This window comes from Bombina bombina, chromosome 5, assembly GCF_027579735.1.
Source record: "Bombina bombina isolate aBomBom1 chromosome 5, aBomBom1.pri, whole genome shotgun sequence".
NCBI classification, from domain to species: Eukaryota; Metazoa; Chordata; class Amphibia; order Anura; family Bombinatoridae; genus Bombina; species Bombina bombina.
In genome coordinates, this window is record NC_069503.1 from 431746594 (window position 1) to 431772595 (window position 26002).

The 26002-nt window shown below is 38.6% G+C and overlaps 1 protein-coding gene across 2 annotated transcripts in view; it reads right to left on the reverse strand.

The window, feature by feature from the left end:
- Positions 1–26002, reverse strand: part of CAPN7 (calpain 7) — a 122489-nt gene that overhangs the window by 46374 nt on the left and 50113 nt on the right. For both annotated transcript variants that reach the window (XM_053714282.1, XM_053714283.1), the window contains exons 5-11: positions 24098–24298; positions 23892–23978; positions 13105–13231; positions 10309–10394; positions 5631–5724; positions 3203–3349; positions 1300–1406 (exon numbers count right to left, since the gene is read on the reverse strand). In XM_053714282.1, coding sequence (XP_053570257.1) covers positions 1300–1406; positions 3203–3349; positions 5631–5724; positions 10309–10394; positions 13105–13231; positions 23892–23978; positions 24098–24298 — 849 coding nt within the window. The remainder of the gene's footprint in view (positions 1–1299; positions 1407–3202; positions 3350–5630; positions 5725–10308; positions 10395–13104; positions 13232–23891; positions 23979–24097; positions 24299–26002) is intronic.

Here is a 26002-nt window from a genome sequence, read left to right on the forward strand (position 1 = left end):
TTTAAACAACTTTCCAATTCACTTATATTACCTAATTTGCTTCATTATCATAGTATCCTTGGTTGAAGAAGCAGCAATGCATTACTGGGCGCTAGCTGAATGCATTCAGTGAGCCAATAACATGAGGCAAATACGTGCAGCCACCAATCAGCAGCTACCGAGCTTACCAAGGTATCCTTTTCAAAGGATACCAAGAAAACAAATAAAATTTGAGAATAGAAGTAAATTGGAAAGCTGTAAAATAATTAGCAAAAATGCTTCTTAGAAAAGCTATAGCTGTTTTCAAATGTGTATTTGAGTATGCACCGTGTGCCAATATTTTAAACACAGCACTTGTTTAATGAGCCTAAGGTGCTTGTACCATCTGTTAATGACTCAATTTAGTTAATTGCTGACATGATACAAGTCCCACTGGTGCTCAGGACAGCTGCAGTATTTAAAACGCTGGTGAACTGAGAATATCTTGTTATGCTTCACATGCAGAGAAAAATTGCTAAAACTAAAACAGTGATAACTTTTACTAGAAGCATTTTTGCCAATACTTGTATATTTCTATTTAAAGATGTAAATTATCTATGTACATTTACATTTTGACCAGAATGTCTCTTTACATTTCGTCAGCTTCCCTTCTCCTTGCTTTACAAACATTGCACTCTAAACTTACTCTCCCCTACACAAACAATTGTGTACTTAAAGGGACATAAAACCCCAAATTTTTCTTTCATGATTCAGATAGAGAATACAATTTTAAACAATTTTCTAATATACTTCTATTATCTAATCTGTTTCATTCTCGTGGTATCATTTGTTGAAGGAGCAGCAATGCACTAATGGTTTCTAACTGAACACATGGGTAAGCCAATCACAATCAATATATATATATATGCAGCCACCAATCAACAGCTAGAAACTAGGTTCTCTACTGCTCAGGAGCTTGCCTAGATAAACCTTTCAGCAAAGTATAACAAGTGAAGGAAGCAAATTAAATAATAGAAGTAAATTGGAACGTTTTTAAAAAACATATTCTCTATCTGAATCATGGAAGAAACATTTTGGGTTTCATGTCCCTTTAAGCATATCCACTGCTCTTCATCTTCTTACAAGCAAACATCTTTTTCAGGACCCTCACTCATTTCATAGAAACATCCCTCTCCTTTAGCGACACAAACAATTATGGCATATGGCTGCTTTTTTTACTAACACTCCCATCATAGCAAACCTAATTTCTATTTATTTGGGGTAACTAAAGAAGAGCTGCATCTCTCTCTGTAAGTGTAACAATTCTGTGCAAGCGCATACCTTTGGTATAACATTCTGAAAGTGCTTTGCTTGTCAAAGGTTTGATTGTCAGAGTGCATAGCGATTCTCTCTGGGATCCACCCTGTTAGTGCGTGCAAATCAATATTCTGCAACACAAACAAGTCATTTGATATTCAACATTACTAATAATTGCTAAGGACAGAGTCTCCAATACTCAAGCAGGAAAATGGTGCTTAATTATTATATTATTAAAAAAAAGCCTCAATTGCTTTTCCTGAGGCGCAAAAAAAAGTCAGAATATCACAACCACTAAATATGTATCTATTACATAAATATGATTTTACATGTTTTCAGCTACATAACTGTAAAGGGCTCTAATGCAAACACACATACACACATTTTATATATATATATATATATATATATATATATATATATATATATATATATATATATATATATGTGTATTTATATGTCTCTATATATGTCTGTATATAGATATAAATACATATGTACACACACATATACATATATATATATATATATATATGTGTGTGTGTATATATGTGTATTTATATGTCTCTATATATGTCTGTATATAGATATAAATACATATGTACACACACACACATATATATATATATATATATATATATATATATATATAGATGTGTGTGTGTGTATATGTGTATTTATATGTCTCTATATATGTCTGTACATAGATATAAATACATATGCACACACACACACACACATACATACACACCCCCATCTGTAGACATGTATCTCTATGTTAAAACCCTATGCAGTCCTTTTTTTGTCTAACACCTGAGACCTCATATCTTTGAGTCTTTATAACTTTCTTATGCAATATTGTTTTTAATAATTGTTATTAAATAGTGTTATTATGAGCGTAACTGTATTTTTAAATGTTATTTTGATGTTTTTTGTTCAACTTTTAGGCAAGCGTAACAGTTAACCAGAGCTCTATCCCGATGAGCGTTAAATTCAATCGTGCTCGAGTGAACACGTTTACTTTAAACTTGTAATATGCGTGCTACTTCCGATGAGTGCAAAGAGCAGCCATAAATCCCTTTTTGCTCACGCACAACTGTTAGTGCACCCCTCATAATCTAGCCATTTATTGGCCTGGCTAAATAACTTCTTTGCTCATGCGCTAATTGCGCTCAAAGTAAAAATGTATTGCAGACTGGTTAGCGTGCATCTTACAAGATGAAAGCAAAATGTTAGTGTAAGAGCGAAAGTGCAACACACACTAACTTCAGGACTTCAGATACCGTGATTGTGCTAACTTCTTCTCAACATAGACGTCTATGGGGCATGCTGTAAAAAAACACTAACAGTTATCGTGTGCATGCAAACCCAACAACTAAAGCCAAACACACACACACGCCCTTTCTAATTAAATACTTTTTTTTACCCTTTTAAAATATATTTGTATTAATATTTATATGATATATCTGTATTAGAAAGTGTATATGTTATATGTGTAATACTTTATTTTAATGTGTTTTTGAAGTGTTTTGTGCAACTTTTTTTTTAATCCTTACAGTTTACTTCAGGTCTCAAGCCGTGTACACTATACGTTTCAACTTGTAATACCAAGCAAGTCAAATACCGAGAAAATTAGCGCAGTCGTAATATCCATTGAATGTATAGGTTGTGCTCGAGCCGCGCTAACCTTTCTCTGGTTAAGTGTGCTTTATCATGGACTTGTAATATCAAAGTTGCGCACTAATGGTAGCGCGGTCAATTGACATTTCATGAGCGTGCTCATTAGTGACTTGTAATCTGGCCCTATGTGTGTAATGGATAAATGTATATATAGAGCTTTATTATTCATTTATTTATTATGCAAAACTTATAATAAAATAACACATTAGTAGTGCATTACAAAAATGATTAAAATGTTTACACTTACTGAATTGGATCCTGGAAAATCATATCCTCCCATTACTTTCATGTAGGCTTTTTCTATAAGGGACACCCACAATTCATTTTTGTTATTGGAGTACGAGCAGAGGAGCTCTCCACTGTGGTCCACAGGCAAAAAGTCATCTATTATGACCTAGACAAACATTATCACAAGTCAATGCTAGATATAATTATACAACAACAAAGAATACAGTCACCAAGTCGAAAGCAGATGAAAATTAATTTTAATTTAATGGTGCAGAACTTGTACAAAAACAAAAATAGAACCCATGCAGGTGCAACAGAATAGGCCTCTTACGCGTTTCGTGTGTGCAAACACACTTCGTCAGAGAGATGTATATATAATTATACACAGCCATGCTATAGAGAATACTTATGATGTGAAGGAGGTGCTAGAGTATATTATGTAAATAAAGATCTTATCTTTCAGACTTTCTAACCATGCTACATCCTTATGTTTTCTGTTAAAGGACAGTAAAGTCAAAATGAAACTTTCATGATTCAGATAGAACATGCAATTTTAGACAACTTTTCAATTTACTTATGCTATCAAGTTTGCTTCTTTCTCTTTCTGTCTATAAGAGTAAATATAGGTAGGCTCATAAGAGCTCAGGAGTGTGCACGTGTCTTTAGTACCCTATGGCAGCAGTGTTTTGCAACATTGTATAACAAAGCTACAAATAAAAGATACCTGGAGAACAAAGCTAATTTGATAACAGAAGTAAATTAGAAAGTTATTTGAAATGAGATGCTCTATCTGAATCATGAAAGTAGGCTCAGGAGCAGCAAAGCACTACAGGAAGCTAGCTGCTGATTGGTGGCTATGCACATAGAAGCATTTTGTTTTTGCACTTTTATGTCCCTTTAAAACAGAAAAAATCTTTAGGGCACAGGTATCTATCTCTGTATACAGGACTGCATTTAAATGGACATTAAAGGGGACAGTAAAGTCAAAATTAAAAACGTAAATGGATGGGTTTAAGAGACCCCTCATTTGAAAGGGCATTTCCCCTTTTTCAAAAAAGGGGAGTAATCTGTATGTAGTGATGGGGGTGGACTGAGATTTGAGCTCTGAAACGAACCCACCGGCAGCTTTACTAAAACGGAAATTCCTGCTGCTGACCCAGAATTAGATTTGGAGTAGGGGGGGGAACTCCTAGGAGGACAACATTCGGTTGTTATTCACACTGAGGGTAGTGCAGTTGACTACTATGTGTCATCTCTTGCACTCAAGCGGTTAAAGGGACAGTCAACACGAGAATTTTTGTTGTTTTTAAAGATAGATAATCACTTAATTACTCATTCCCCAGTTTTGCATAACCAACACAGTTATAATAATATATTTTTACACTGAGGAATTATTAAAATAAATATTTGATACAGTTTCTTTACCGTGAAAATATCAGTACCAATAAGGGCTGGGTAAAAAAAAGCCTAAATATTAGAATTTGGATATTTTCATGTATTATAATTATTATAATAATTGTAAGCAACAGAAAATGTGTCTCCCCCTTCTCACAAAAATATTCTGTGAATTGCTATAGACATGTAGACTTCTGAATAACATGGGCAGATAATTATTGTACACAAACTGACACAAAACAAACAATAGCTCAGCAGCTTGTTCTATGGGAGATGGGGGAAACCAGACATAGACTCTGCCCAATGTGCCTAGAGCGATGTGGCTGCCTGTATTTTAGGGGATGGACCGTGCTTTGAAGACAGTATCAGACTTCTACACTTCAGGAAAGTCCTTCTCTCTGAAAAGCACAATTTGTCTCCCAGGTGGTGACCGCACAAAGAACACACTCATGAGCCGTTGCTTGTTCCTAGTTGTGCACTTCTCATTTTTCTAAATACGAGTGATGACATCACACTCATTGACATAGGCACTTCCTCATAGCTCCTGTAATGAAGTGTAGGGCAGTTATTTCTTTAAACCACGTCAATTACAAGGGAAATGATGGAAGATGCCATCTTACATTAAGGGGTTGGATATGTATAGAATTAAAATGGATACAATAAATACTGTAATTAGCAACCAGGTAGGATCCACTGATATTTTTTTTACAGGGTGACAACCTACTATGCCTATAAAACATAAAAAAATCTGTTGTAAAAAAATAAAAAAGCTGTGTCCCTTTTTTCTAGTCACTTATCTCATGACCCTCTACAAAGATTACAATAAAATTGCGCCTAACCTATCCAGTTTTACTTTATCTTATTATAAAGTGCATTTCTACTGAAAAATATATATGCAATGTAATAATGGAACTCAAGGAAGAAAAAGACAAATTTATATGTTAAGGACCACACAACATTTTAATTAAAACAACACTTAATAAAACAACACTTAATAATGGTATTTTTTGTTGTGATAATTAGTTTTAAAGGAAGTGGACACACTGACTTACCTTTCTAGGGACGCCATTAATGTGCAGTTTGACCATGTATTTCCCACAAGGATTATATTCTGGTTCTCCTCTTTTATTTTGTGGGTAAATGATGCTAGGTAAAAAAAAAAGATTTTTATCTTAGAAAATGCTTAGGATATTATTTGCACATAACAGTAGTAGTGATACAAATGGAATTGTTTCTGTATCTAAAAAAAAGGTTTCACAGTTTTGCTTTGTTTTTTTAAAATGGATGTAAAAATGCAAGTGAGCAATCTGTCCCTAGGGAGTTGTGCCAAACATGCACTTCCTATAAGCGCAAAATAAATCTAAATAGTTTAAACTTACTTTTTCATATGCATGGAAATAATTTAATATCACTAAAAAACATAAATCTTACTTCTCCCATCAGCCCCCCCGAGCTCAAGAAATATACAAGGATGTGCACTGCAGTCTATCATATGCAGGCCTGATACACATGCCTATGCTTTAAAAGGGACATTAAACTGCTGACTACAACTACAACACAATAGTTACTACTCACAGTGCTATTGATTCTCCTCCTGTGCCTGCAGCTGTACTCAAACTCATTAGTGAAGCTCTTCACACTGGGGGGCGCCATCTTAAAGTTTATATTTAAAGGGATAGGAAACCCCAAAATTTTCTTTCCCAATTTGGATAAAACGTACAATTTTAAACAACTTTCCAAATTACTTCTATTATCAAATTTGCTTTATTCTCTTGTTATCCTCTGCTGAAGGAACAGCATTGCACTACCAGTGGCTAGCTGAACCCATCTATTTAGCCAATCACAAGAGACAAATGTGTGCAGGCACCAAACAGCAACTAGCTCCCACTAGTGTAGGATATGTAAGTATTCTTTTTCAATAATGAATACCAAGAGTCAGAATACTGTACCGGACCTAAAGATCTGGCATCCATTTCTAAACTTAAAATATCACCCAACACCTGCTTTCACGTAGAAACCAGCATACTGAGAGCACACATGATGTACAATCATCTTATGGGAAACTAGGTCTATGGCTGAGTCCTGTGCGGAACGCATCTCAAGGCTCCAGTCTCTGCAGACCTCTAAGGCAGTCCAAGCAATCATGTCTCCTAATACAGGCGCAGAAAGGGTAATCCTCTGTTGGAGAAGCCTCGGTGGGACAAAACGCAGGTGCAATCACTCGGTCACCATACCAATTTTCCCTCACACAAATCCACGATCTTGCTCCCACTTGAGAGAGAAAAAGAGAGCCCTCTGGATACATCTTCAGGAGAGTTGAGAGGATCCACATCCCAATATCGTGTAGTTAAATAAGGGGCGTTCACTGGGGTTTTCTGTAATACTTTTCTCCTTTATCAGGTCCGGGCTCATGCAGAGGCTGCGGAGGTGTTAAGGTAAATACCTGCACTGTCTGCGGGTATAAGGCATCTGTCATTTCTGTGGAGGCTCCCTCCGCAACTAAGTTAGGCGATGTATGGCGGGTCAGACCATCTTTCAACTGTATCACAGCAACAAACCTGTCGATTCTCTCACAGAACTTCTGTTCGAATTCTGACATAAGCTCCTGAAATGTAGCGTCCAGCTCCTCCATAGTTACCATATACTCAATAGCAGAGATAGGAGTTGAATTAGTGCAGCTTATACCAAAGACTACTTAATAGCAAGCATCTATAGACACTTGCTGGGGGGTCATGTGTGGAGGACGCCGCCTCACTGTAGTCTCCGGAACACTCAGGCTGTAGATCAGCACAATACTCAGCTCAAATGAAGTAGAAATTCTTCACATCTAAGTATCTAGGGATTGCAGCATTTGATAATCTTTAATAACAAAGATTTTAAAGGAGTATTCTGGCAAATAGGAGCATCACTGAATACTGCGACCTAAGATGGCCGCTGCCCGGAAGCCCCCCTGTTGAGGATTTTTGTCCTGCAATGTATGCGGTTGAATGTGTTGGTAAAGGCAAAACACATACTGGGGGTTCAGAACTCAATTGCTGATGTGCAGAGCTGGCCCCAATGCATCTTGCTATGTCCAACTGGATCTGAAAAGATGGCCTGGTCAAATTATCCTTGAGTTGTTAAGAAAGGTTAGGCTAATTGAGGCTAGCACAATAACAAGGTTTGGGTGAATTGCAATAAGTTAATAATTGTGGGGGGGGTTTTATGATGTGTTATTTAAGTTAAGTGTTATTTAATAAACAGGCTGTGTCCAGATTTTTATACCACAAAATTGTCTCTGTTTTTATTTATCTATGGTAATGTCTAAAGTATTATATGTGGTTAAGGGCCGGGGCATTGACGACTGAAATGGTTCATTTTGAGTTATCCTTTTAACTTTTTAAACTGTTCAAAAAACTGAAAAAGTGTAACACTTCTACTCGCTATTAAAATACAGGTACAGGAGGGAAACAATAGCACAGTGAGTAGTAACCATAGTACCGTAGTTGTACCCAGATGTACAATGTCCCTTTAATGTGACACATCTCTATGAGCTACAAACTATGTACACTGCAGCTGGAAATAGGAACAACAGTCAGGCTTCTGATTTCACCAAAAACTGTTCTATCATTTTAGAGGCGTTCATCTATCTAACATGAACATTTCAAATTCTGGTTAAATAACATGTTGTAGATTATAAAATGAAGACCTGAGAGTTCATGTAATATGGATCTGTGTGTAACATTTATGACAATGTACAATACAAATGCACAGTAATCCCACCAATACTTCTGCACTCCTAGCAATACAAATAACCAGGTGCATGACGCAAACAAAAACCATGTGGGACTAAACTGCTCTTAGCAATGGCTGTTCCATTTTATGTGGATAATCATGTTTTTAATATTTATTTCTCTAATAAAGACTTTCATTTTACTTAAAGGGACACTCAAGTCAAAATTAAACTTTCATGATTCAGATAGAGCAAGAAATTAAAAAAAAAAAAACTTCCCAATTTACTTCCATTAACAAAATGTGCACAGTCTTTTTATATTTACACTTTTTCAGTCTCCTACTGAGTATGTGCAAGAAATAACAGAATATACGTATATGCATTTGTGATTGGCTAATGGCTGTCACATGATTCCGGACGAATGGAAATAGATATAACTTTTGAAACTACTACTCATTTGAAGCTCAGACTAAGTGTTATTGCATTGTCTTTTTATCATGCATTTGTTTATTATGCAAATATACTGTATTTACTTGTCCTTTAAGGCCCTATTATTTATTTGTCATCGATAAGGGAGTGCAGAAGTATTGGTGTTTTTATGATTTTGTTGGATTCCATACTATGGACCATGTGCCTATGCTGTAGATGTCCGGTACTGTAATGGACAATATTTCAGCTGGCTGACTGGTAAACCACGTGGAAATGTCAGGTAATTTTGCCATGGGGCCAGCAGGGGTGGTGATTCTTCTTTGTTGACCCTCCTGTTTGTGCAGTTTCTAGCGGTTTGTCAGGCTCATGTCTTTTCCATTCATATCCTTTGCAAACATCGGACCTGTTTAGCATTTGATAGACAACCAGTTATGTTCTCCCGGTATTTTTTGTCCCAATCCAGCCTCTACTGGGAGCCACATGTCCACAGATTACAGATCAGTTATGTGTAACCAATGGATTTGTAATGTTTCAGCAACATTAAAACAAAACAGTCTCAAAAGAGCGCCTTTATGTGTCACCAACATGTTTAGGCTCAACCATTATGTACTGGGTAAGCCTTTCTGCTACACTTAATGCCTCCTGTCTCAATTTGATCATACATTTCTCAAAAACTGGATTATTCTAATCCCACACAGACCCTAAGCCAAACTTTCAATTCAATATTCTTACATCTAAATTAGGTGACAGGCTCTTAAAAAAGTAGGGTAATGAAAATAACATGAAAAGGACAATAAATATTTGTTTTACATAATTGTATGGTACGTGCACAATGAGAGTTTTACCATTGAAGAAAAAAAAGATTTAGCCGTCTATCTATTAGACCCCTCAAAAGTCACCCCTATGTATTCCTTATAGCCCTCCTGGCTGGCACTGTGTTTGCTTGTTTATTAAAAAAATATATATACCATTCAATCTCCCCATTTACTTCATTTAGTGAGCTCCGTGCTGGATAAAGCAGCCAACAGCTTTATCCAGCATGGGGGTGCGTTACAGGGAAGTGAACAGTGCTATTGAGCAGGTTCTGATTTTACGACCTTTAGGGGGCCTAAAAATAGAGGACTAAATCTTTTTCCAAAGTTAAAGGGTCATTAAACCCACTTTTTTTTCATTATTCAGATAAAGAATACAATTTTAAACAATATTCAAATTACTTATATTATCTAATTGGCTTCATTCTTTAGATATCCTTTGTTTAAGAAATAGCAATGCACATGGGTGAGCCAATCACATGAGGCATATATGTGCAGTCACCAATCAGCAGATACTGAGCCTATCTAGATATGCTTTTCAGCAAAGAATATCAAGAGCATGAAGCAAAATAGATAATAGAAGAAAATTAGAAAGTTTAAAATTGCATGCTCTTTCTAAATCATGAAAGAAAAAAAAACAGGTTTAATGTCCCTTTAAGGCTCTCTTAATACTACCTACTTGTGCACATACTGCACATGTATGTAAAAAACATTCAATCATGTACTGTCCCTTTAAAGATCACTTCTGTCAATCTTTCCATAATGACTTGTCCTTACCTTGTAATTAGTTTTTTGTTGTAGCGTCTCTCATAAGCGGCACTAATCGCAAGTGAGGCCACAAAGGAACAATCTGACACAATTGTCTGACAAGAAAAGACCAGTATTGGTTATTGTTTTCTGGAAGACATGAATGCATTATGGCATGGGTTCCTGTATCTAAACAGTGCTTTAAAAAACAAAAAACCCTGCTTGTGTATTACTTACTATGCTGCCACAAATATAAAGCTCAAATATTTCTATAAATATGTCCCATTACATTTTGTTGTTTATCAAATATGAATTCAGGGATTGCAAGGTGAAAAAAATCGAAATATAGCAATTACAAGCAATGAATTCAATTGATTGCTGGTTATCATTTGTGATAACATTTGAAAACAGAGATTGTCGATCCAAAAGAGCCACAAATCTTAAAAAGTATATTCTAAGTTTTAAATAATTATTGTTATTGTTTTACTGCCCAGTTTTGCATAACCAATACAGTTATATTAATATACTTTTTAGCTCTGTGATTACCTTGTATATAAGCATCTATTGACAGCCCCATGACCACATGACTTTTTATTTATTTATTATCTATTGACTTGCTTTTAGCACTGTGCTTTGCTAACTCTTAAATAACTTCCCGGGCGTGAGCACAATCTTATCTATATGGCCCCCATGAACTAGCAGTATCCTGTTGTGAAAAACAAATTAAAAAGCATGTGATAAGAGGCTCTCTGTAGTGGCTTAGAAACAGGAAGATATTTAGAGGTTTAAATGTTATAAAGTATATTAATATAACAATGTTGGTTGTGCAAAGCTGGGGAATGGGTAGTAAAGGCGTTATCTATCTTATTAAACAAGACGGTCCCTTTAAGGATTTATTTATCAAGTTGAGAATGCCCTTATCAGTTGCAGGCTCACTCATTTGAGCCTGCAACTGATATTTATGAAGCAGCAGCTTAAACCACAAACCCTATCTGCCAAATTAGAGTTGTCAGATAAAAATCAACCAGAACTAATTCAACCAGGGTGATGGACAATCCCTACTATTGTGCAAGTGGCTACACTAGAGCAGAGGGCAGCATTGTACAGATATTCACTGGTGCAGTGCTAAATATGGGGGGGGGGGGGATTCTCCAGACAATTTGTAATGAAATGTGAGGTCAGGCTCAAAACAGGTGAACCTTGTCCATTTGCAAACTGATAATTGTAGCCCATAATCCATCTATGAATGGTTCCCCATTATCCATGAATAAATTGCATACATAACAGGCACTTCCTGTCACAAGAAACAAAAACACAATTCTGTGCTTGGTCTGTTACAATTTACAAATGTATAACTTGGCTTGTTATAAAATAAATCAATCTATTTGTATCTAAATGTGGCCACAATGTAACCACATAGAGTAACAGTGGACAAGAGTGTAATACTAAAAATATTTAAGGTTGATAGTGGTATACAATGTCTTGAATGGCATCCAAAAAGTATTCAGATCAGGGACAATACCATAACCTTTTATAGGCAATAATCAACGGTTCCACACTCCCAAAGTTTAAACAAATCTGTCCATAAAAAGGGTAAAACACGGATCCGAAAGTGCTGCTCTTTTTCAGCCAGGCTTTCCTGTCCTCAGCTTAGATTCAGATGAGCTTGCAAAACAGAGCGCACAAAGCAGGATTCAAGTGTAGTTTATTAAATGAATAGTGTAGTCAAAATTAAACTGTCATGATTCAGATAGAGCATGACATTTTAATTTTAAGCAACTTTCTAATTTACTCCTATTATCAATTTTTTTGATGTTCTCTTGGTATCTTTATTTGAAAAAGCAAGAATATAAGATTAGGTGCTGGCCCATTTTTGGTTCAAATCCTGTGGAGCACTTGCTGATTGGTGGCTACATTTAGACACCAATCAGCAAACTCTACCCAGGTGCTGAACCAAAAAAGGGCCAGCTCCTAATCTAACATTCTTGCTTTTTCAAATAAAGATATCAAGAGAATGAATAAAAATTGATAATAGGAGTAAATCAGAAAGTTGCTTAAAAGTGCATGATCTACCGGAATCATATAAGTTTAATTTTGACTACACTATTGTTTTAACAGGATGACACGCAAGTATAACAATGTACTTACTAAATGTAAGTCTCCCCCAGGGACACCAACTCCTCAGTCTTTTCAGGACAACTGCCGAGGCAGCTATCACGTGATGATCATATACCGCACACACCGTTTCTCCAGGTCAGGGAACAATCCTTGCCCTCTTGATAAAGCCCGGACGAGGACTGAGAGAAACGCGTAGAGTTTATCCTGTATCAAGGCCTACTATTTTGGATCCACGCTGTGTGCGGTATATGATCATCATGTGATCGCTGCCTCGGCAGTTGTCCGGAAAACACTGAGGAGTTGGTGTCCATGGAGGAGACTTGGTCATCTGTGCTCATGCTTGCCGATTACCGTGCACATGTTTTATATAGGTTTTTATTTTACTTACATTTTGCAAGTGCATTTTTATACTTGAGTGTCATCCTGTTTAATAAACTACACTTGACTCCTGCTTTGTGCGCTTTGTTTTCCTTTTGTTTTGCATACTTCCTGTCACAAGTTTAACATATTTAACCTAACCATTAATGCCACTTTTTACTATATAGCTATACTAACCTTTCCAGTTGTGATTTTATCTTAGCTGTGAGCTAGCTGGTGAGTGCTGGGTGTTTCTATGTGTTATATATATATATATTGAATTGTGCTGTTATAAACATAACTGAAAATTGTTACTTTAGGAGTCTGTTCTTAAATAATGTATTCATTTACCTGCTTTATGCTGAAGCTGGACACTGTGTAGATCATAGTGGGGTTGTTTGATATCTCATCTGGTCTCACCCATCGCGAGAATATGGCTTTCTGTTTGGGAGATAGCGCCAGTTTTCCACGTTTATCCCTGTATATTAAAATATTATTTAAGAGTTTGAACTCATTTTATTTTAATGATCGCAGCAAAAAATAAGACACAAGTGAGCAATATACACAGGCATTCATCAAAAAGACAAAGGGGGTAATATTTATAGTTGATCAGTGCAGTAGTTACCACAACAAAGTATATACGATAAACATACCGAAATGCATATTACAAAAAAACGTTTTCTGCACACAAATATTTTGCAATGCAGAGCTTAAAATCTTCAATGCAAAGGAAGACAATGTTTTATCCGCTGCATTCATTCCACTGTGAGGAGGATGACACAGTGTTGTTGTCCTGCACAGCGGCGTTTTGCTTGTAATCTAGGACATTTCCAGTGTCTATATACGTCAAAGAACCATGTGAGGTCATTACGCTGTGTACAATGAAGTTGCAAGTAGTAAGTGCCCAAAGACAAAGGCACATAGGGATATTCAACCCCTTATTTGAAAGATGGGAGTCTGCCCTTCCAAATAAGGGGGACGCAAGTTCCTTTATGATGCAACTGTGATCACTGTGTTCAACGCTTCAACGGCCAAAACTTGCAAAACTTTCTATGGAGGGGCTCCTACACAGCTCCTATAACCCCTTAAATAGAGGTAAATGAGACACCTTATCATTTCTAAATGAGAAATCATATATCCCTCTAATACACTGGTGATCTCCATGGTAATGGTGACCCCCTGCAACAAATAGGCACCAGGGAGGTATCGGATGAGGAAGGTTGGTGGATACACACATATGCCACTCCTGATTGGCTCTCTAGCCTGTGTTCAGCTCAGAATCAGCAGTGCTCGTCACTCTAGAACTTTAACAATGTTTTTAAACCATCTGAGGAGATTACACATAGTTACATGCAAGCAAATTTTAATACCATGTTTAAAAATTCCCCTTTTGATATCACAAAGTCTCCATGCCCTATGGAGCAAGGGCAGCTTAACTTTCCCCGTTAACAACAAGAACACATTAACAGCACCAGAGTAGGCAGGGACCAGACACAATGGAAACCACAGAAATAACCCAAACTGTCTAGTAGAAGGGTACATTTTAAATCAGTGAATATACCAAGTGACATAGAACTCTTCACAATGTCCCACAACAAAAGCAATAATAAAGGGACAGTATACGCCAATTTTTAGATAACTGCATGTAAGAGGCACTACTATAAAGAATACGATGCACAGATACTGATATAAAAATCCAGTATAAAACTGTTTAAAAACCTACTTAGAAACTTCCAGTGTAGCTCTTTTTAAAAAGGTTACTGGAACACCAACTGCAAGTGGGAAATAGCAGACCCTCTCCCCCTCCCCTTCCTTTGCATATAAAAAGACCTTTAACACAAACAGGAGCAAGCTGGAGTAGGTATACATCAGTATTCTCCTAAAGCTTTGGGGCTTGGTTAGGAGTCTGAAAATCAGAGCAATGTTATTTAAAAATAAGCAAAACTATCCATTTAAAAAAAAAAAAAAAAAAAAGCTGTATAGGTTTTACAAATGGTTCATCTACAAAACATTTATGCAAATAAAAATCTAGTGTATAATGTCCCTTAAAGGGACAGCATACACCAATTTTCATATAACTGCATGTAAAAGACACTACTATAAAGAGGAATATGCACAGATACTGATCTAAAAATCCAGTATAAAACCGTTTAAAAACTTACTTAGAAGCTCACAGGTTAGCTATGTTGAAAATGTTAGCTGGAACACCCACTGAAAGTGGTTGTAAACCAAAAAAGAGCAGACACTCCCTCCTCCTCTGCATATGAAAAGACTCTTTACACAAATAGGATAAAGCTGGAGTAGGTATACATCAGTAAACATCAAAAACGTTGGGGCTTGGTTAGGAGTATTAGCGCAATGTTATTCAAAAATAAGCAAAAAACTATCCATTTAAAAAAAGCAAACCTGTATAGGCTATATAAATGGATCATCTACAAAACATTTATGCAAAGAAAAATCTAGTGTATAATGTCCCTTTAAGCTCATAACATTGTATCTTATATATGCTTAAATCACAAAACAGTTAAATTAGTAGTTAATATTATTTCCCTTTAAAACAACATTGCTTCCAATGGTTAGCTTATTAAAGTATAAAAAAAAAATATATTTTCGAATGGACAAATAATACAATAAATAACAGCTATGGGCACGATCCCATATACAGCGCAGGTTTTGGCGCAAGCGTGGGAACCGGCGCCGCCCGTAATTTCCCCTCGCACATCGGGGTATTACATATATTTCGCCGGCATTTCCTAAGTGCTGTAAGTCAGATAAACTAGCGATGTCCAGAAATGAGCGTAAATTCAAATTTCTGGAGTCGCCAGTGATTTATTGAACAACAACCATGTTCTCAATGAACCCAAAAAACTCATTAATATTAATATCAAAGCTGAATATTTTTGGAAGTAGTTTTTAGTTTGTTTTTAGTTATAGATATTTTAGGGGGATATCTGTGTGTGCAGGTGACTATTACTGTGCATAATTATTAGGCAACTTAACAAAAAACAAATATATACCCATTTCAATTATTTATTTTTACCAGTGAAACCAATATAACATCTCAATATTCACAAATATACATTTCTGACATTCAAAAACAAAACAAAAACAAATCAGTGACCAATATAGCCACCTTTCTTTGCAAGGACACTCAAAAGCCTGCCATCCATGGATTCTGTCAGTGTTTTGATCTGTTCACCATCAACATTGCGTGCAGCAGCAACCACAGCCTCCCAGACACTGTTCAGAGAGGTGTACTGTTTTCCCTCCTTGTAAATCTCACATTTGATGATGGACCACAGGTTCTCAATGGGGTTCAGATCAGGTGAACAAGGAGGCCATGTCATTAGATTTTCTTCTTTTATACCCTTTCTTGCCAGCCACGCTGTGGAGTACTTGGACGCGTGTGATGGAGCATTGTCCTGCATGAAAATCATGTTTTTCTTGAAGGATGCAGACTTCTTCCTGTACCACTGCTTGAAGAAGGTGTCTTCCAGAAACTGGCAGTAGGACTGGGAGTTGAGCTTGACTCCATCCTCAACCCGAAAAGGCCCCACAAGCTCATCTTTGATGATACCAGCCCAAACCAGTACTCCACCTCCACCTTGCTGGCGTCTGAGTCGGACTGGAGCTCTGTGCCCTTTCCAATCCAGCCACGGGCCCATCCATCTGGCCCATCAAGACTCACTCTCATTTCATCAGTCCATAAAACCTTAGAAAAAACAGAATTTATGTTTACCTGATAAATTTCTTTCTCCAACGGTGTGTCCGGTCCATGGCGTCATCCTTACTTGTGGGATATTCTCTTCCCCAACAGGAAATGGCAAAGAGCCCAGCAAAGCTGGTCACATGATCCCTCCTAGGCTCCGCCTACCCCAGTCATTCGACCGACGTTAAGGAGGAATATTTGCATAGGAGAAACCATATGGTACCGTGGTGACTGTAGTTAAAGAAAATAAATTATCAGACCTGATTAAAAAACCAGGGCGGGCCGTGGACCGGACACACCGTTGGAGAAAGAAATTTATCAGGTAAACATAAATTCTGTTTTCTCCAAAATAGGTGTGTCCGGTCCACGGCGTCATCCTTACTTGTGGGAACCAATACCAAAGCTTTAGGACACGGATGAAGGGAGGGAGCAAATCAGGTCACCTAAATGGAAGGCACCACGGCTTGCAAAACCTTTCTCCCAAAAATAGCCTCAGAAGAAGCAAAAGTATCAAACTTGTAAAATTTGGTAAAAGTGTGCAGTGAAGACCAAGTCGCTGCCCTACATATCTGATCAACAGAAGCCTCGTTCTTGAAGGCCCATGTGGAAGCCACAGCCCTAGTGGAATGAGCTGTGATTCTTTCGGGAGGCTGCCGTCCGGCAGTCTCGTAAGCCAATCTGATGATGCTTTTAATCCAAAAAGAGAGAGAGGTAGAAGTTGCTTTTTGACCTCTCCTTTTACCTGAATAAACAACAAACAAGGAAGATGTTTGTCTAAAATCCTTTGTAGCATCTAAATAGAATTTTAGAGCGCGAACAACATCCAAATTGTGCAACAAACGTTCCTTCTTTGAAACTGGTTTCGGACACAGAGAAGGTACGATAATCTCCTGGTTAATGTTTTTGTTAGAAACAACTTTTGGAAGAAAACCAGGTTTAGTACGTAAAACCACCTTATCTGCATGGAACACCAGATAAGGAGGAGAACACTGCAGAGCAGATAATTCTGAAACTCTTCTAGCAGAAGAAATTGCAACTAAAAACAAAACTTTCCAAGATAATAACTTAATATCAACGGAATGTAAGGGTTCAAACGGAACCCCCTGAAGAACTGAAAGAACTAAATTGAGACTCCAAGGAGGAGTCAAAGGTTTGTAAACAGGCTTGATTCTAACCAGAGCCTGAACAAAGGCTTGAACATCTGGCACAGCTGCCAGCTTTTTGTGAAGTAACACCGACAAGGCAGAAATCTGTCCCTTCAGGGAACTTGCAGATAATCCTTTTTCCAATCCTTCTTGAAGGAAGGATAGAATCCTAGGAATCTTAACCTTGTCCCAAGGGAATCCTTTAGATTCACACCAACAGATATATTTTTTCCAAATTTTGTGGTAAATCTTTCTAGTTACAGGCTTTCTGGCCTGAACAAGAGTATCGATAACAGAATCTGAGAATCCTCGCTTCGATAAAATCAAGCGTTCAATCTCCAAGCAGTCAGCTGGAGTGAAACCAGATTCGGATGTTCGAACGGACCCTGAACAAGAAGGTCTCGTCTCAAAGGTAGCTTCCAAGGTGGAGCCGATGACATATTCACCAGATCTGCATACCAAGTCCTGCGTGGCCACGCAGGAGCTATCAAGATCACCGACGCCCTCTCCTGATTGATCCTGGCTACCAGCCTGGGGATGAGAGGAAATGGCGGGAACACATAAGCTAGTTTGAAGGTCCAAGGTGCTACTAGTGCATCCACTAGAGCCGCCTTGGGATCCCTGGATCTGGCCCCGTAGCAAGGAACTTTGAAGTTCTGACGAGAGGCCATCAGATCCATGTCTGGAATGCCCCACAGGTGAGTGACTTGGGCAAAGATTTCCGGATGGAGTTCCCACTCCCCCGGATGCAATGTCTGACGACTCAGAAAATCCGCTTCCCAATTTTCCACTCCTGGGATGTGGATAGCAGACAGGTGGCAGGAGTGAGACTCCGCCCATAGAATGATTTTGGTCACTTCTTCCATCGCTAGGGAACTCCTTGTTCCCCCCTGATGGTTGATGTACGCAACAGTTGTCATGTTGTCTGATTGAAAACGTATGAACTTGGTCCTCGCTAGCTGAGGCCAAGCCTTGAGAGCATTGAATATCGCTCTCAGTTCCAGAATATTTATCGGTAGAAGAGATTCTTCCCGAGACCAAAGACCCTGAGCTTTCAGGGATCCCCAGACCGCGCCCCAGCCCATCAGACTGGCGTCGGTCGTGACAATGACCCACTCTGGTCTGCGGAATGTCATCCCTTGTGACAGGTTGTCCAGGGACAGCCACCAACGGAGTGAGTCTCTGGTCCTCTGATTTACTTGTATCTTCGGAGACAAGTCTGTATAGTCCCCATTCCACTGACTGAGCATGCACAGTTGTAATGGTCTTAGATGAATGCGCGCAAAAGGAACTATGTCCATTGCCGCTACCATCAACCCGATCACTACCATGCACTGAGCTATGGAAGGAAGAGGAACGGAATGAAGTATCCGACAAGAGTCTAGAAGTTTTGTTTTTCTGACCTCTGTCAGAAAAATCCTCATTTCTAAGGAGTCTATAATTGTTCCCAAGAAGGGAACCCTTGTTGACGGGGATAGAGAACTCTTTTCCACGTTCACTTTCCATCCGTGAGATCTGAGAAAGGCCAGGACGATGTCCGTGTGAGCCTTTGCTTGAGGAAGGGACGACGCTTGAATCAGAATGTCGTCCAAGTAAGGTACTACCGCAACGCCCCTTGGTCGTAGCACAGCTAGAAGGGACCCTAGTACCTTTGTGAAAATCCTTGGAGCAGTGGCTAATCCGAAAGGAAGCGCCACGAACTGGTAATGTTTGTCCAGGAATGCGAACCTTAGGAACCGATGATGTTCCTTGTGGATAGGAATATGTAGATACGCATCCTTTAAATCCACCGTGGTCATGAATTGACCTTCCTGGATGGAAGGAAGAATAGTTCGAATGGTTTCCATCTTGAACGATGGAACCTTGAGAAACTTGTTTAAGATCTTGAGATCTAAGATTGGTCTGAACGTTCCCTCTTTTTTGGGAACTATGAACAGATTGGAGTAGAACCCCATCCCTTGTTCTCTTAATGGAACTGGATGAATCACTCCCATTTTTAACAGGTCTTCTACACAATGTAAGAACGCCTGTCTTTTTATGTGGTCTGAAGACAACTGAGACCTGTGGAACCTCCCCCTTGGGGGAAGTCCCTTGAATTCCAGAAGATAACCTTGGGAGACTATTTCTAGCGCCCAAGGATCCAGAACATCTCTTGCCCAAGCCTGAGCGAAGAGAGAGAGTCTGCCCCCCACCAGATCCGGTCCCGGATCGGGGGCCAACATTTCATGCTGTCTTGGTAGCAGTGGCAGGTTTCTTGGCCTGCTTTCCCTTGTTCCAGCCTTGCATTGGTCTCCAAGCTGGCTTGGCTTGAGAAGTATTACCCTCTTGCTTAGAGGACGTAGCACCTTGGGCTGGTCCGTTTTTACGAAAGGGACGAAAATTAGGTCTATTTTTTGCCTTGAAAGGCCGATCCTGAGGAAGGGCGTGGCCCTTACCCCCAGTGATATCAGAGATAATCTCTTTCAAGTCAGGGCCAAACAGCGTTTTCCCCTTGAAAGGAATGTTTAGTAGCTTGTTCTTGGAAGACGCATCAGCCGACCAAGATTTCAACCAAAGCGCTCTGCGCGCCACAATAGCAAACCCAGAATTCTTAGCCGCTAACCTAGCCAATTGCAAAGTGGCGTCTAGGGTGAAAGAATTAGCCAATTTGAGAGCATTGATTCTGTCCATAATCTCCTCATAAGGAGGAGAATCACTATCGAGCGTCTTTATCAGCTCATCGAACCAGAAACATGCGGCTGTAGCGACAGGGACAATGCATGAAATTGGTTGTAGAAGGTAACCCTGCTGAACAAACATCTTTTTAAGCAAACCTTCTAATTTTTTATCCATAGGATCTTTGAAAGCACAACTATCCTCTATGGGTATAGTGGTGCGTTTGTTTAAAGTGGAAACCGCTCCCTCGACCTTGGGGACTGTCTGCCATAAGTCCTTTCTGGGGTCGACCATAGGAAACAATTTTTTAAATATGGGGGGAGGGACGAAAGGAATACCGGGCCTTTCCCATTCTTTATTAACAATGTCCGCCACCCGCTTGGGTATAGGAAAAGCTTCTGGGAGCCCCGGCACCTCTAGGAACTTGTCCATTTTACATAGTTTCTCTGGGATGACCAACTTTTCACAATCATCCAGAGTGGATAATACCTCCTTAAGCAGAATGCGGAGATGTTCCAACTTAAATTTAAATGCAATCACATCAGGTTCAGCCTGTTGAGAAATGTTCCCTGAATCAGTAATTTCTCCCTCAGACAAAACCTCCCTGGCCCCATCAGACTGGGTTAGGGGCCCTTCAGAGATATTAATATCAGCGTCGTCATGCTCTTCAGTATCTAAAACAGAGCAGCCACGCTTACGCTGACAAGGGTTCATTTTGGCTAAAATGTTTTTGACAGAATTATCCATTACAGCCGTTAATTGTTGCATAGTAAGGAGTATTGGCGCGCTAGATGTACTAGGGGCCTCCTGAGTGGGCAAGACTCGTGTAGACGAAGGAGGGAATGATGCAGTACCATGCTTACTCCCCTCACTTGAGGAATCATCTTGGGCATCATTGTCATTATCACATAAATCACATTTATTTAAATGAATAGGAATTCTGGCTTCCCCACATTCAGAACACAGTCTATCTGGTAGTTCAGACATGTTAAACAGGCATAAACTTGATAACAAAGTACAAAAACGTTTTAAAATAAAACCGTTACTGTCACTTTAAATTTTAAACTGAACACACTTTATTACTGCAATTGCGAAAAAACATGAAGGAATTGTTCAAAATTCACCAAATTTTCACCACAGTGTCTTAAAGCCTTAAAAGTATTGCACACCAAATTTGGAAGCTTTAACCCTTAAAATAACGGAACCGGAGCCGTTTTAAACTTTAACCCCTTTACAGTCCCTGGTATCTGCTTTGCTGAGACCCAACCAAGCTCAAAGGGGAATACGATACCAAATGACGCCTTCAGAAAGTCTTTTCTAAGTATCAGAGCTCCTCTCACATGCGACTGCATGCCATGCCTCTCAAAAACAAGTGCGCCACACCGGCGCGAAAATGAGGCTCTGCTTAAGCTTTGGGAAAGCCCCTAAGGAATAAGGTGTCTAATACAGTGCCTGCCGATATTATTATATCAAAATACCCAGATAAAATGATTCCTCAAGGCTAAATATGTGTTAATAATGAATCGATTTAGCCCAGAAACAGTCTACAGTCTTAATAAGCCCTTGTGAAGCCCTTATTTATGATCGTAATAAACATGGCTTACCGGATCCCATAGGGAAAATGACAGCTTCCAGCATTACATCGTCTTGTTAGAATGTGTCATACCTCAAGCAGCAAGAGACTGCACACTGTTCCCCCAACTGAAGTTAATTGCTCTCAACAGTCCTGTGTGGAACAGCCATGGATTTTAGTTACGGTTGCTAAAATCATTTTCCTCATACAAACAGAAATCTTCATCTCTTTTCTGTTTCTGAGTAAATAGTACATACCAGCACTATTTCAAAATAACAAACTCTTGATTGAATAATAAAAACTACAGTTAAACACTAAAAAACTCTAAGCCATCTCCGTGGAGATGTTGCCTGTACAACGGCAAAGAGAATGACTGGGGTAGGCGGAGCCTAGGAGGGATCATGTGACCAGCTTTGCTGGGCTCTTTGCCATTTCCTGTTGGGGAAGAGAATATCCCACAAGTAAGGATGACGCCGTGGACCGGACACACCTATGTTGGAGAAATCAGTCTTGAGATATTTCTTGGCCCAGTCTTGACGTTTCAGCTTGTGTGTCTTGTTCAGTGGTGGTCGTCTTTCAGCCTTTCTTACCTTGGCCATGTCTCTGAGTATTGCACACCTTGTGCTTTTGGGCACTCCAGTGATGTTGCAGCTCTGAAATATGGCCAAACTGGTGGCAAGTGGCATCTTGGCAGCTGCACGCTCGACTTTTCTCAGTTCATGGGCAGTTATTTTGCGCCTTGGTTTTTCCACACGCTTCTTGCGACCCTGTTGACTATTTTGAATGAAACGCTTGATTGTTCGATGATCACGCTTCAGAAGCTTTGCAATTTTAAGAGTGCTGCATCCCTCTGCAAGATATCTCACTATTTTTGACTTTTCTGAGCCTGTCAAGTCCTTCTTTTGACCCATTTTGCCAAAGGAAAGGAAGTTGCCTAATAATTATGCACACCTGATATAGGGTGTTGATGTCATTAGGCCACACCCCTTCTCATTACAGAGATGCACATCACCTAATATGCTTAATTGGGAGTAGGCTTTCGAACCTATACAGCTTGGAGTAAGACAACATGCATAAAGAGGATGATGTGGTCAAAATACTCATTTGCCTAATAATTCTGCACTCCCTGTATTGTACCTAGTTAAAATAAATACAAAGTTGCCTGTAAAATAAAAATAAATCCTAAAATAGCTACAATGTACCGGTAATTATTAATTATATTGTAGCTATCTTAAGGTTTATTTTATAGGTAAGTATTTAGTTTTAAATAGGAATAATTTAGTTAATAATAGTAATATTATTTAGATTTATTTAAATAATATTTAAGTTAGAGGGGTGCTAGGGTTAGGGTTAGACTTAGGTTTAGGGGTTAATAACTTTATTATAGTGGCGGCGACGTTGGCGGCGGCAGATTAGGGGTTAATAGATTTAATAGGCTATGTGGGCTATGGCGGTTTAGGGGCTAATACTAAAATAGGTTTATTGCGTTGTGGGCTATGGTGGTTTAGGGGTTAATACACTTTATTAGTTATTGCGGTGGGGGACTGCGGTTGACAGGTAGATAGACATTGCGCATGCGTTAGGTGTTAGCTTTTTTTTTGCAGGCATTTTAGGGAGTTACGGTGCTCCCATACTCGGCGCAAGGCTGCCTTTTATGGCGAGGTGAAAATGGAGTAAGATTTCTTCCTTTTCGCCACGTAAGTCCTTGCGCTGGATATTGGATACCGATTTACGACACAGTCCCATGTTAGCTTATGGGAGTAAAAATTGCGAGCGACGGGTGAAATATACGTGCCGCATTTATATGCGGCGCTGTATATAGGATACCAAAACGCGCCAAAACCGGCGTCACCGGCTTTTGCGGGCGACGCTCTATATGTAATGGAGGCCCATAATTGTGACCCTCAAAAACAAATACAAAGACAATAAGCAAAGAAAATTTGTTTTGGATTTTAATAACCTTGCATACTTGTAATATTCAACTTTAGCAACGAAAACAGAGATTCTCTTGGACAATCACGATGACAGAAAATCACATGAAAAAGTGTTAACTTACGAGAATGGCATTGGGAAGGCAAAACGCTCCCGTAGGTCAACGCTCATGAAAGGCACGTACTCAATACCATTTATTTTGGATGTTTTCCTGTCAGTCAAAATAAAAAAAACAAAGCCAATCAATTCAGAATACATGGTGATTACTGTAATTTAACCATCAAAACTTGAATCTATTAAAAAAAGGTGGTGGGGGGAATAGATTAATACCTGAGTACTTCTATTTCTTCTGCTGTATACCTCTGATGAGGGGCCTCATTTCTTTGTGCAGGCCTGACAGGTTGTGACTTATCATTTAAGCTAAAATCAGGACCCAGAGGAAAGTAGGTCCTTGCAGGCTGGTTTGATTTAGCTGCAGTTGTCTTCTCTTTAGCTGCAATTTTGGATGTTGACTCTTTCAGTGATTCTGCTCTAAAAAAATAATAATAATTACTATTTATTTGTATAGCTTAGTGCAGTAGAGCTAATCTAATAGACACCTGCAAGTAGATTAGGGAACTGAAAACATTTTTCACAACAACTAGAATAAGGAGTCATGCTCTCAAGTTAGAGGGTGGTAGGTTCAGGAGTAGATTGGTTGATTTATGGAATAAACTTTGAATAGAAGTTGTAAGAACAAAGACAATATCACAAAGAATATGTTGGATATGCACCAAGACATCCTAAGTGCTTCTACTTCAAAAGATGTGGACAGACTCAATGGGCCTTTTATTTCTTATCTGCCATCAAAATCTATATTTTAAATAAGAGAATCGTTTCCCAACTCTGGGACAGATAACTCAACATTAAAAATAAAAAAAGAGATGGGGTCACCTTATAGTGCAAATATCTTAACAAAACCTATACAAATTAAGAGCCCTAATGAATTGTGAGGCACTTCCTGCTTCTTAAACAGCAGGTTATAGCTTCAGACGTAATAGGCTATAAAGCGCCCCTTTTCTTTTTATATTTTCACAGCGTCGTCTATTTAAGAGGCGAACCAAGTCTAAATTGGGGCACAAACTCTAGGCATTTCACCAACAACTCCATTAATCTCCATTTTGAAGAATGACTTAAGACTTTATCTTTATTGCTATGCGGGTTTGAGAGATTGCCAGTTACATTTTAAATTATGAAATGTAATTTATGTTTGTATATATATATTATGTTTAGCATATTGTTTTTGGCACGTACTGTGTATTTACAGTATTTTTCCTTACAGAATATTATAGTGACAGTGTACCACCTTTATTCACAGTATTTGTGCTTTGACATTTTTCTTGGTTGTAGAGATAATTCAGCTGCCTCTAAATTTAGTTGAGAACCTGCTAACTGGTACAACAAACAACTTATGTTAATTCCAATTTTAAATTCAAATGATCCTTAGATCTCTGCCAGCTATTTCAGTCATGGGACAATCTCGCTGTCAAAAACCACAAATAAAACAAACAAACTAGTGAATGTCTTTATATACTTTTGAAGATGCAAGGTGTGTAAAGAATCTAAGACAATTTGCCCACATTAGCTATAAAGGGTTAAAACATGGGGAGTACATTGAAGACATTTTGCTTTCAAACACTTTGTGGTCAATCACAATTTTAAAAAAAAGTTTAGCTACTGATTTAAAACACAAATACACTATTAAAGTTTGTGGGGACCTTTTGCAGATAAATCATTTGATAAGCTGTTCAAAAAGATTGTAAATCGACCTGCCAGATAAAATAGGAGAATGTAAAAAGGATCTCAGACCAGTATGGTAAAATGCTAGATTAACTATCCCTGCATGCACACCTGTCTGCCTGCAATCACCACGTGTGATGTTGCATCACACTGTGAAATTTAGCCCCCTTCTCTGGGGCAACCAATTTTGCTAGAGCAGTGAATGTCAATCACACTGGATGTACAAGTGCCTAGGGCATTGATCTTACCCCTTCTGACTACAATACAATGGTTAATACTCACCATGTTATTGTTTATTAGGGGATTTAAGCAGAGGATGAAAACATTTTTTTCACAACAAGGGTAACACTAGAATAAGGAGTCATGATCTCAAGTTAGAGGGTAGTAGGTTCACCGTATTATCGTTTTTCCTCCTGTGCCTGCAGCTTTCTTCAAGGTCATTCTTTTATTTAACCC